Below are 12,004 nucleotides of genomic sequence, written 5' to 3'. Positions count from 1 at the left end.
AAGGTTTCTACGCGGAAAAACTGTATGCATGGGTGGTGTTCCGCGCATCAGTTTGAGTCCATGAGTTCATGAGTGGTTAAACCCTCGCATGCTCAAGGGTGCAATGAGGTCAAGCTTTTACTAGAGAATTAAAAAACAACCCTCTGCTGCACATGGGTGCACACACGGGGCTTAATTTGTCACCTCAACAAAACAAATTGTCACACGGCATTGGCAGTGGTGCATGAGCCCAGATAACATCAAATGTCAATGACACTGACCTAAAGAGGCACAAATATGGAAGAGAGGACGCTTCAAGCAATGTATGTACATGTATATATGTTGACATTTTTTTGCACTGCACATAGCCAACCATGCTTATTGGGGTTGTGGAAATGGCCCTTCTTCCCTGCTATAAACGACGGCCATTGTGTAGAATGTCACTAATTATAGATAAACTAGCCTTTTGCCCGTCCAAGGACGGGTGTATTGCAGTAAATCTGAAACTTGCAAGCGAAAAGCAGACCGTGACATGATATTCATTGCATTAATGCGCGTGCATTTTGTAAGGGCGCGGTGACACAGACCTATTTCATTTCAAGGTTATAATCCCTTGTTCATCATGACGTCCTTTTTATTCAGATGTCTCAACAGCGTTACGGAGATCGCGTGACGTGAGGGTTCTGCCTTTGTAGTGAGGGTTGTGAGTTGACGCCGAGGAGGGGGGGGAGCAGACGCCTTGGCCCCCCATGTGGAGTGACATCACCCGCTAATTATTATGAATGGTGGGGGGGGGGGGGTGTCCATTTGGAAGACGTCACCAGTTAATGATTATTAATGACAGGGGCTGTTCGATGTAGAGTTACGTCACCTGCTCATTATTATTAATGAGTGGGGAGGGTGCTCCATGTGGAGTGACGTCACATGCTCATGATTATTAATGAGGGGGGGGGGTCCATGTGGAGGACGTAACCTGTTCATGATTATTAATGAGGGGGGCTGGTCGACATGGAGTGACGTCACGAACGTTGCACACAGACATTCTTGGCTCAGTATATTAGGTAGTAATAATGGGGGGGTTATTTGGAGGACGTCACCTGCTGATGATTATTATTGAGGGGGGCTGTTCGATGTGGAGTGACGTCACTTGCTCATGATTATTAGTGGGGGGGGGGGGCACTCCATGTTGAGTGACGTCACCCGCTCATGATTATGAATGAGGAGGGGTGGGGGGGTGTCCATTTGGAGGATGTCACCTGCACATGAATATTAATGAGGGGGGCTGGTCGATGTGGAGTGATGTCACGAGCGTTAAGGACAGATATTCCTGGTTGATTATAGGAGGTATTCCCATATTTAGGGCAGCGCTATCGACAAATGTGTTGGGTTTTTGTTAATTTGTCACTGGATATGTCCTGGGTCACTGGGAGACTGAAGGAGGCAAGTAACTCATAGCTACAGCCACCACAAGAGGTGTTGTGGACATTGTGTTCCAGTGGCAGATGTTAACGACCTCGCCTGGTACACAGGAGGTCATGGGTTCGATCCCAATCCTGACACCTGTATATTTGGAGTTTGCATGTTCTCCCTGTGGTCATGTGTATTTTTCTTAGGGTCCTCCGGTCCCCCCCCCCCCCCTACACATTTAGAATTAACATCACACGTTTAGAGTATTTGGCTGCTAAACATTTCCACATGATAAGCCACTTTGTTGAACTATTATGTGTGGCCAGGTTGCTTCTGAAAACGAGCTATATAACTCAGCAGGCCTTGCCTGGTAAAAAAAATAAAGTTTAGTTTTTAGTTTAGTTCAGTATTTTCTTGCTCGCTGACCCAGACAGACCAGGCTGAAATCAAACCCCGGGTGGAATCCGGCTTGCGCGGAGCGTGCGTACAAACCTGTGAACCCCGGGGCGCACTCGCAGGAGAAGGAGCCGATGTTGTCGATGCAGGAGCCCCCATTCAGGCACGGCTGAGACTCACATTCGTCCAAGTTCACCGAACAGTTCTCTCCTGCCGGACATGCAGCGGGCACGCTCGTTTAAGCAGGGAATTGAATTAATTATCATCATCATCATCATCACTTCTTCATCAAGATCCATGGGCAGATAGCTCGTAGGTGTCCATCCAAAAGTAGATTGACTAAGGACCGTAAACTATTATTCTTCTGTGCTTGTTAAGTATGCACTGTATGGTGGTCCTGAGCGAGACAGCTAATTGTTCCAGGGATCGAACCGTCACGTACAAAACGCGTACGCGGGCCTGCGCCTTTTGGAAGTTGCCCATGGATCCTGCGGCAGCCGTCCAATGCGTGAAAGCCGACGGCCAAATCCGACGAAGATCAATCCAACGCCGGCACGGTAACCGCGTCGGAAATATCGATTACGGCGGTTGACCGATGGCGAGCGAGGTTTGTCGTCTGGGCCCTCACCTGTGGTGCCTGGCAGACAGCGGCAGGTGAACCCGGAGGCATTGGAGTAGTGGAAAGTCCCAGGAAGCTCGGAGAGTTTCCCGTAGAAGTCTGGCTTGGACAGTTCGATGCACTGCCCTCCGTTCATGCAGGGCTCATCTCCACACTCGTTCACGTCCTCCTCGCACGTGTCGCCCGCAAAGCCTGGGGGGGTTTGATTGGTGTTTATTACGAGTCGTAGGGGTTTTAAGGCCCGTACAAGTGAGGTTGATAAGGTTTATGCACTAGCACTGCGTATGTCCGATTATCATTACGTCCGTCTGTCTGGAACGATCAAGATCACGATGTCATCAATGCCAAAGCCAATTTAACGCCGTAGGCTTTCGTGACGAATATCATAATTTCATAATAAAGTATTTTGGGGTAGATCGCGTAAATATAAATGTGTCGTTAACCCACCACCACCCGGCACGGCCAATTAGTAAGGTTTGTCATGTAAACAAAACATGGCAATTCTTTATTAGTACAGCACACCGGTGTGTTGGGGAGTAAACCCATAACATTAACATTTTATATTTATGTGATCTAACCCAAAAACCCCGATTATGGATGATATTGGTCGCGAAAGTCTACTACGTGTTAAACGAATACAGGATTGATTCGCCTGCGTAAGAATCAATGTTCTTCAGTTCTCATCTTGTCGCGTGTAAAAGGGTTCACGTGATCTGTGCAGCTACTCGTGGACACTAACATTGACGTGTTTTTTTTCTGTATATTCAAGAATTGAATCTCGAATCAAAGTGCGAACCTGAATCATAGCAATTCATCATCAATGTAGAAGAGAAAAAAAAGCATTTTTTTTAATGCAAGTACGAATACCCAGAGATATTACACACATGGACACGTGTAAAATCAGGAACATAATTGTGGTTAATTAGTTTGATTTATTTCCTTGCATCTTGGAACGTGGCTCTGAGACTCGGTTATGATATTAAAACCACGGAAGCATAACATTGTCCAACATGTGAAAGCTAATGAAATTAATGAAAAATCAGTTTGCATGTGCCAAGAAAAATATATGGGTTCTTGCTCGCCACGATGAGTCGCAGCATGCCACTTCCTCGTGCTGTGCATAGCAGAAATTTAATAATAACTGAGAGTCAACCTGACGTTTTCTGCAGAAAGAAAGCACCCGCATCTCCCATTTAGTGATGTTACATAACTTGTGTTATTTGCTACGTGCTCATGCTAAATGTGTTTTTTTAATATATATTTCCGAGAGGAAAACACAGCTCACGATCGCGTAACAGTTCGGAGTTGTACGCCCTCAATTAGGGGACCTATTGGAAGCACTTCGGGCTCACTGCCCTCCTACCGCCATAGAAGCAACGATCAGGAGCAGCAGATTTTCAGGGGAGGGGGAAATGAGGGAGGGGGAATACAAGTAAACCCGTAAAAACAAAGTTTTTCACTATAAATCCTTTATATGCGTGGCGGCTAGAGTCCTCTCGTCCTTTGGCTTGAGATGGCTGCCACCTATGGGTCAGATGATTGTCTGCCACCATTAAGCAATTGGTAATTAAATATTTAATTTGTTTTCCCTAAACAGTGTAAAATTTTGGAATGTTTTTCACGAACTTAATTGTCACACACAACGAGTCTGTGTGGAAAATGTCAGCTCGATTGGATCACGGGAAGTGGGTTAAAAACGAGCGAAAGATTTGCACGGTCCTAAGCAAGCAAGCGAACTTAATATAAAGGATTTAAAGATATATTCGCCTGTGGAGGACGTGGGGATCGATCCCGCGACCTTTAGCATGGGAAGCGAGGGCGCTACCAACTGCGCTACTCCGCCACGGCCTGTGGAGGGGTTACGTTCTGGGCTCTTACACTGTGACGTTCAGCCAAAGCCATGAATGAGTTCTATTTGAATATATGTAAAATAAAAAATTTTTGCCTAAAAAGTGTAAAATTTTGGGAATTTTTTTTTCACGAACATTAATTGTCTCTCACAACGAGTCTGCACGGTCGTAAGCAAGCAAGCAAGCACGCAAGCAAGCAAGCACGCAAGCAAGCAAGCACGCAAGCAAGCACGCAAGCAAGCAAGCGAACTTAATATAAAGGATTTAAAAAAAAAACGATACTCAACAAATTGTTTTATTTTACCAGGTAAGGCCGGCTGAGTTATATAGCTCGTTTTCAGAAGCAACCTGGCCACACATAATAATTAAACGAAGTGGCTTATCACGTGGAAATGGAAAGCAGCCAAATACTCTAAACGCGTGTTGATTCTAAATGTGCGGGGGAAAACCGAAGGACCTGGAGAAATATCCACACAACTTCGTGGAGAACACGCAAACTCCATGTATACCGGTGTCGGGGTTGGAATCGAACCCACGATCTCCTGTATACCAGGTGAGGGATTTAACATCTCGCCACTGCGGCACACAATGTAACTAATAATTTCACGAAACAAAACCGAAAATAAAATCACAAAAATTCTATGCCCGAGTTTATCAATCTTGTTTTCCCCTCGGAGTGATGGTCATCCTGGGTTTGCAGAAAGCTCGTGCTTAATGTTAACTGGTTGATTCCTTGGCACGGGCTAACATCAGAGGTGAGTGATATCTAATTTGGCCCTGGGCAACACCCTTACCAGCCCGGCAAATGACCAGCGTGGAGAAGTATGGTCAAACGATCCCCATGGCCTTCATCCAGCAGTGGATTGACCAAGGAATGTAAATATAAATTGGTCATATTCACCGTCTCGTGTCAACAAAATAAGTGCCACTTTGAGGAAAGCCACATTTTGTTGCTCAATGCAAACACTGGTCCCTGCCATAGTAATGTGGAGTTGCACAAAGCCCGTCCGAGCGAGCAGCCATGTTGACTTGACTTGCAAGCGTTACGACTAAACCTACGGCAGCAAAATGAAATTACAGAACAAGCATCATCACCATCACAATTATGTTCGAACGCTTGCTAAAAATATCTTAATATTTTGTGCACGACCTCGAGTGATCAGCAGTGGCTCATAACTCGAGGTTGAGGAGGCAACGAACGCCTACTCCCATTTGTCAGCCTCGGGCGAAGCATTGAATAAACAAGAATGCGAAAAATAACGCGAATGCATAACGTCGGAGCGTGGTGAACTATGGTCCACCGCTCGTCGAATAACCACGATGGTTCCACTGGTGTGCACAGAGGCCCTCACCAAGCAGTGGATTGACAAAAACGGGCTGCTGTGTGAAGGTGATGTACGACAAATGGGCAGTGGTTTTAATTAACACGTTTTCGGTCGGACGGGCACACGTGCGTCAGTGGCATGAGGGCGACGTTTGTCTGGTTAATGCCCGGCATTGGTTCATTTCCCGCTGAGCATTGCCTTCACACTCCTAATCATGAAATGTAACCATCCGTACGACGTCACACCACCTATATAAGGTCCGGGACTGGAAGACATGTTCAGATTTCTGGCAACTGCCTCGTGTGCCACTGGTTGCACCTATGAGCGAAACGCCCGCACCCGGCTTTGAAATGTTGTGGATTGCTCTGCGACAGCGACCGGTGGAGGTGCTGCTGCCAAAGTAGCAATATTTTTGGCACGTTTGTTCATCACGTGACAACTTTATCAATTAGCTGTCAGGTGGTGGCGGGTTTAACGGCACATTTATATTTACGCGATCTAACCCAAAAAAAACTTTTTGTGAATAATATTGGTCGCGAAAGCCTACGCGTTAAACATACATAGGCGATTTGACCTAAAAATAAATTATGAATGTGTGCATGTGTATATATGTACGTTGAGCTTCTTTTGCACCGTACATAGCCAGCCGTGATAATCGGAGGTGCAGGGGAAGGACAACAAACTCAAACAAACATCCCCAACATTACCCACGAAACCCTTCACGCGTTCAAAATGCCACAGACTACCGCCTGGCACCGTCGCTAGCGGAACAGCGCACGCTTGCGCAGACAGGATGCAGCCTCGGCGCCGTGGCACCCACCTGGCCAGCAGATGCAGGTGAAATTGAGAATGCCCTCGATGCATGTGGAGTTGTGGCGGCACGGGTTGGAGGCACATTCCAAAATCTCCAGCTCACAGTCCTTCCCCTCGTATCCGGTTCCCAAACAGTAGCACGTGTAACTGGAAGCAAGACGACCACATTGACAAGATTGCTCTTTTCATTTCAATACTGTACCTCTTTTTATGTTTTAGTAATGGCAATGTTAGACAATTATGGACCCCGACATGCTGAATGTTCCTATTTCGAAAAATAATCAAGGTTATTAAGTCAGGTCAAGTACAGCAAACTGCACTTTTGGACACCAGGAATAATGTTTGTAGAATGCAGTCCTTACTGATCAAGGGACTAAAAACACCATCTCACTCCGCTTGAGAACTAATTAAATCGGCTTAAACCCAAATTCAAAGTGAAGCTCTCAGTGTGGCGATGCCCGCTATGCATGGGCACATCCACTGTTGGTGTCACAGGTGTCTGGACACCCCAGTATTCTAGATATGGCTGTGAGACACCAACAACATATTGGACAAAATCATCACATTTTTGAGCCCGTGTTTTTTCTCTCTGCAAACAGGGTGACCTGAATCCCAATTTGGCCAATGAAGTAAACTTCAAATAGACAGCAGCGTACAAACGGTAGGCTCAGGATATATGATGATGATTGCTTGTGTTGCAGTCGAAACTTCCTGATAATTGTATTGTTTTATATTTTTGTTATTTTATTTTTTCCCTTCTACGTGACTTTACCGAAATAACCAAGAATACGTTGTGTGCAGTTTATATAAGATATCATTATAGTTGTATAAGCATAGTTCAGTAGAACCTCACTTATCCATGGCACTCTTACCACAGTTATTTGTGTTTAAACGCTTTGATACATTTGAGTGAATTGTGATTTTTACCTATAAATGAGTTATTGACAACTTATAGCCCGTGGCACTTTAAAACTAAACTACTTTTTATTCTACCAGGTAAGGCCCACTGAGTTACATAGCTCTTATTCAGAAGTGACCTGGCCACAAATGATAGCCCAACGAAGTGGCTGTTCTTGGGGAAATTTATCGCAGCCAAATATAAACGCATGCTTCTAAATGTAGAGAGAAAAAAACAGAGGACCCGGAGAAAAATACACGCGACCATGGGGAGAACATGCAGACTCCGAGTATACAGGCGTCAAGGTCGGGGATCGAGCCCACGACCTCCTGTATACCTGGCGAGGTAGTTAACATCTCACCACAGCCGTGACTGGGCTGCTGCTTGCATGAGCCTCTCACCTGTCAACGAGGTCGAGGCAGATGCCACCGTTCTGGCATGGCCCGCTCTCACATTCATCCACCTCCGTCTCGCACACGGCTCCCGTGTAGCCGCGCGGACACACGCACTCGAACTTGCCGTCCAGATCGACGCACGTGGCCCCGTTGTGGCACGGTTGGGACGCACACTCGTTCGTGTCGTGCTGGCACATCTCGCCTGGTGTGGGGGAGAGGGGGGGAGATGCACGGGTTTTAATAGAGGCACTCGTGCGGGGGGGGGAGAGTGTTCGTAATTGACATCGGTGGTAGTGTTGAGAATGATGGCGATTGGGATGATGATGACAATGATAATAGCATGGGCCTTTCAATCCGCAATGGTGATGATAATAGACCAGTGGTTCTTAACCTTTACTGCAGCCTTGCACCCCTGTGGTTCTCAATTGTCATATATTTTTTCATAATGTAAATGAATACGTAGTTTTGACGAAACAAAGTAGTTGTACTTACATGCCTGTGCTTAATTTGTGTTTTGATGATTTTCCTTCTAAAAAAAATCTTGCCATGTCTCGCACCCCCAAGAAGGGCATCTCGCACCCCCAGGGGGTGCAGCGTGCACTCCAGGTGAAGAACCACCGCAATAGACGGTAACCAAACGACCTGAAACAGCTAAGCCGGTTTGAGCCAGGAGAGTGCTTTGATGAGCGAGCGCCAACCACATTTTGGGCAGCAGAGCAGAGTTAAATATGGTCAAACAATCCCCATGACCTAAAGGCATTACATAGCAGCAGTAGTAGTATTCCTTATTTCACCAGGAGATTAAATATAGGCCCATCACGACACGTGATATTGTCCCGTTTGCAAAAGGGGCGGACCAAGGTGACACATCAGCTCATTTGCACTACTACAACATAAAAAAACCAAGACAAAAATAGCCGTGTCAAATGCAACAAATCGAGATTGCATGCAACGCGACAAGTTTGCGCGGAAGCCGCCCCCCGCCGCACAGAACCTGTGAATCCGTTGGGGCAGGCGCACGAGTAGCGGTCGCGTCCGTTGGTGCACGTGCCCCCGTGGAGGCACGGCTCCGACGCGCACTCGTTGATGTCGATCTCGCAGTGCCTGCCCTGGAAGCCCGGCACGCAGTAGCACTTGTAGCCGCTCGGCTCGTCGACGCACACCGCGTCGTTGAGGCAGGGGCTGCTGGCGCACCCGCCCTCGCTCGCCTCGCAGATGTCTCCGGCGTAGCCCGGCGCGCACCGGCACGAGAAGCCGCCGTCATCGCCGGGCATGCACGTGCCGCCGTGCAGGCACGGCTCAGAGGCGCACGCGTCGGAGCCTGGGACCGCCGTCTGGCCCGTCGCGCCTGGGCCCGCGGCAAGGGGGAATTCACGTGGGGTTAGCGAGCCGGACTTCGGGCGGCACAAGGTTTTTTTGGTCACGCGAAATGTTTTTTCTGACGCCGATTGTGGGCCGTTAACCACTTTTCTTGCTTTCCAGACATCTGCAAGTTTGCAGGGTGGGGGGGGTCGATCCCGCTCACCGCTGAATGTCGGAATGCGCAAGCGATCCAGCGTCGATTTTATTTCGAGAGGCGGTGAGTACAATGTTTTATGAAAACATTGTACTCACCGCAGAGAACCGTAGCTGCACGACCGCACTCTATGATAGGCGGCGCCAAACCGTACCACACGCCCTCCTGCAAGGCCTCGTGAGAGCCCCGGTACCAATAAAGTTCGTTTTTTTAGTTTTCATTCCGGTTCCGTTGATGATGACGTACAGGTATATCATCGGAATGGAGTTGGAATGGGAAAGGGTTAATTATTCAGGGTCGATAACACGATGGCTATGCAACGTTCTGGTGTACTGCATAATGTACATTTCTACACGCTGTATTGCCAACTCACATTAAGCACAAAGCTGCTTTGATTTTTTTTCTGGCATGAACCAAGTTGTGCTGGCTCAGAGAAATATCATTGTAAAAATTGCACGTGCTTTTTGTTGCACATCATCATAAAGTATGCATGTTGAACTTCTTTCGTACCGTACGTAGCCAACCGTGCTAATCGGAGGTGCGGGGGAAGGACAACAAACTACACACAAAAAGCAGTTCTAAATAAGTTTTCAATCTAAATTTTAAAGTGGCAGGGGCAAGGGAGTGGATAGCACGGGCAGGCGGGTGGGGGGAAGGGAGTTTCAGACAATTTGGGCCACAGATGGAGAGAGAGTGCAAACTCCCACTTGTAAATATTTGTAGAATTGTGTGGGTTTTTATTTTTAAATCACCATTCAAAATCTTCATCTAAATATGTATTTATCTTCGGGAAATCTGATGATCTAAGAAGCTCTTTTTCACATATGTCCAGTGGACGGTTGCTGAGTGGTCAGCAACAATAGAGTGGCATCACTGAAGGGGAAATTAATGAGTCAGCTCTTCTCTTGAATTGAGCAAACTTGTGGAGACGATGAAAGTTACTGAGCCGTAGTGCGAGGACATTAGCAGGATGGGAAGTGTTTCGTCCTGCGGTATGGTCAAGCATTTGGACCACTATTGATAGAAGATCAAGATCAGGAGGTCATTGAGGTCAATGTCACTGAGCCTTGAGTGGTTTTAACTCCGCTTGTGCATCGTCTTCCCTCTGGTGAACTGTGATGCAATATATGGTGAAGGTGCAGCCCTGCAATTTCTTGCTCAAGCAACTGCTGGCAGAAGGGCCTCAACTAAAAGGAGCTGTCGGGAGCCACGGTGGAGGATATTCAGCCTACACGTTCACGCTATTGGAAGAGGTAGGAGTACACACACCTTATCATTTTTATACGTGACCTACTGATGAACTAACTGTAGTGTGCCTATTTATAAACTGAAAACTATTTAAACTATAAATGTTTTTTTTATTTTACCAGGTAAGGCCCACTGAGCTATGAAGTTGTTTTTCAGAAGCGGCCTGGCCACAAATGATAGCTCAACAAAGTGGCTTATCACGTGGAGATTTTTAACAGCAGGTATTTTTGCATACTCTTCTACGTTGGAAATATACGGCTGCTATGAAATTCTATGAACATTTTCAATGGATTACTTCAACTCCTAAAATCGGATTATACCAGAAATATTGTTTTTGCATTTACTAATTCATGCAAGAGGGAATCTAATAAAGATATATATGTCACCGAAGTCATTATATGTTACCTTCACGTCTGCAGTCAACACCTGACCTCCCAATTCTATTATCACAGTCTCACCACCGCCTTTAGCTATTTTGTTTGGCACACCAGCCCCTGGGTGCCTCTAATTCCTATCTGGATTACTTGCCCTCCTCCATCACACATGTCCAATGAATCACAACCGCCTCTTCTTTATTGTGACGATAATGTGTTCCTGCCACGGTCTAATTTAAATGTTTTAAACTTTAGTTTTTCGAATTTAAATGTGACGGAGAAACTTGCCACAGATGGAAGGTAACGCGATTTGATTCAATTTCTAGATTGGAGATGAAGAGACCACTGTATATTCCATATATGAACGATGTGACATGGCATTTATATTTTGAATGTTAGTGACGGGATACTGTGCGAGCCAGATAATTGTCTCATTATCTGGGCCAGAGTGCTGGAGCTTAAAATATTCAACAGAAAAAAAGTTGGGCGGTGGTGGCTATGCTTTTGGCCTGTAATCAAGGACTCATGGTAGCGAGGGTACCATACCCCAGCTTATGAGCAGAATGCAGAACAAAGTGTGGACTGATATCATCTGTCTCTTCTGTATGGGATAGAGTGTTGCCCCCTCGCATGCGTCGGTTCCTTCCAGGTGCTCCGGTTTCTTCCTACGTGTATAAAGACTCACTAATTGGCTCAAAACATCTTCACGTGTAGAGTACTATAGAGCAATTGTTTGCACCCGCCTACTGCCTGGCAGTCTTCCAGCTTGTCTGTGGTTCCTCAGTGAATGTAAGATGCAATTTGCATTAATGACACAATATAAAATTAATCATTAGATTTCTTTGTTTGAACAATAGTAATATAATCCAGAGGTATGCTGGGAATTTTACGGTAGGCTTGCATACATTTTTAAATAGGAATATGACCTGGTAGGAAATAATATTGGAATGTTGTGCAGATGTTGCATACCTTTTGATCTGGATTAGAGGAAATATTTAAATTCAGCTACTTTCTGGGGTTTTTGGGAATTTTATTTCTTACAAGTATGGCAAAAATAATCTTGCAGCAAGGCTATCATGAAGGAAGTATATTTTAGTGACACTTTTGTCACAATTATATACAAACAAATACATGAACATTTAACAAGTGGCAAATTCATTGTTCATGATTGACGAATTCAAATC

The 12,004-nt window shown here is 46.0% G+C and overlaps 1 protein-coding gene across 2 annotated transcripts in view; it reads right to left on the bottom strand.

Moving 5' to 3' along the window:
* The window catches only part of CRB2 (crumbs cell polarity complex component 2), a 92,606-nt gene that overhangs the window by 58,098 nt on the left and 22,504 nt on the right, over positions 1-12,004 (bottom strand). For both annotated transcript variants that reach the window (XM_061571824.1, XM_061571825.1), the window contains exons 2-6: positions 8,677-9,030; positions 7,689-7,884; positions 6,397-6,536; positions 2,411-2,593; positions 1,879-1,992 (exon numbers count right to left, since the gene is read on the bottom strand). In XM_061571824.1, the coding sequence (XP_061427808.1) occupies positions 1,879-1,992; positions 2,411-2,593; positions 6,397-6,536; positions 7,689-7,884; positions 8,677-9,030 (987 nt within the window). The remainder of the gene's footprint in view (positions 1-1,878; positions 1,993-2,410; positions 2,594-6,396; positions 6,537-7,688; positions 7,885-8,676; positions 9,031-12,004) is intronic.

The sequence above is a fragment of the Lethenteron reissneri genome, chromosome 48, assembly GCF_015708825.2.
Source record: "Lethenteron reissneri isolate LAM-NWPU_2019-01 chromosome 48, ASM1570882v1, whole genome shotgun sequence".
Lineage (NCBI taxonomy): Eukaryota > Metazoa > Chordata > Hyperoartia > Petromyzontiformes > Petromyzontidae > Lethenteron > Lethenteron reissneri.
The sequence above is the reverse complement of the archived record's forward strand: the minus strand, read 5'-3'. Positions and strand labels throughout refer to the sequence as shown.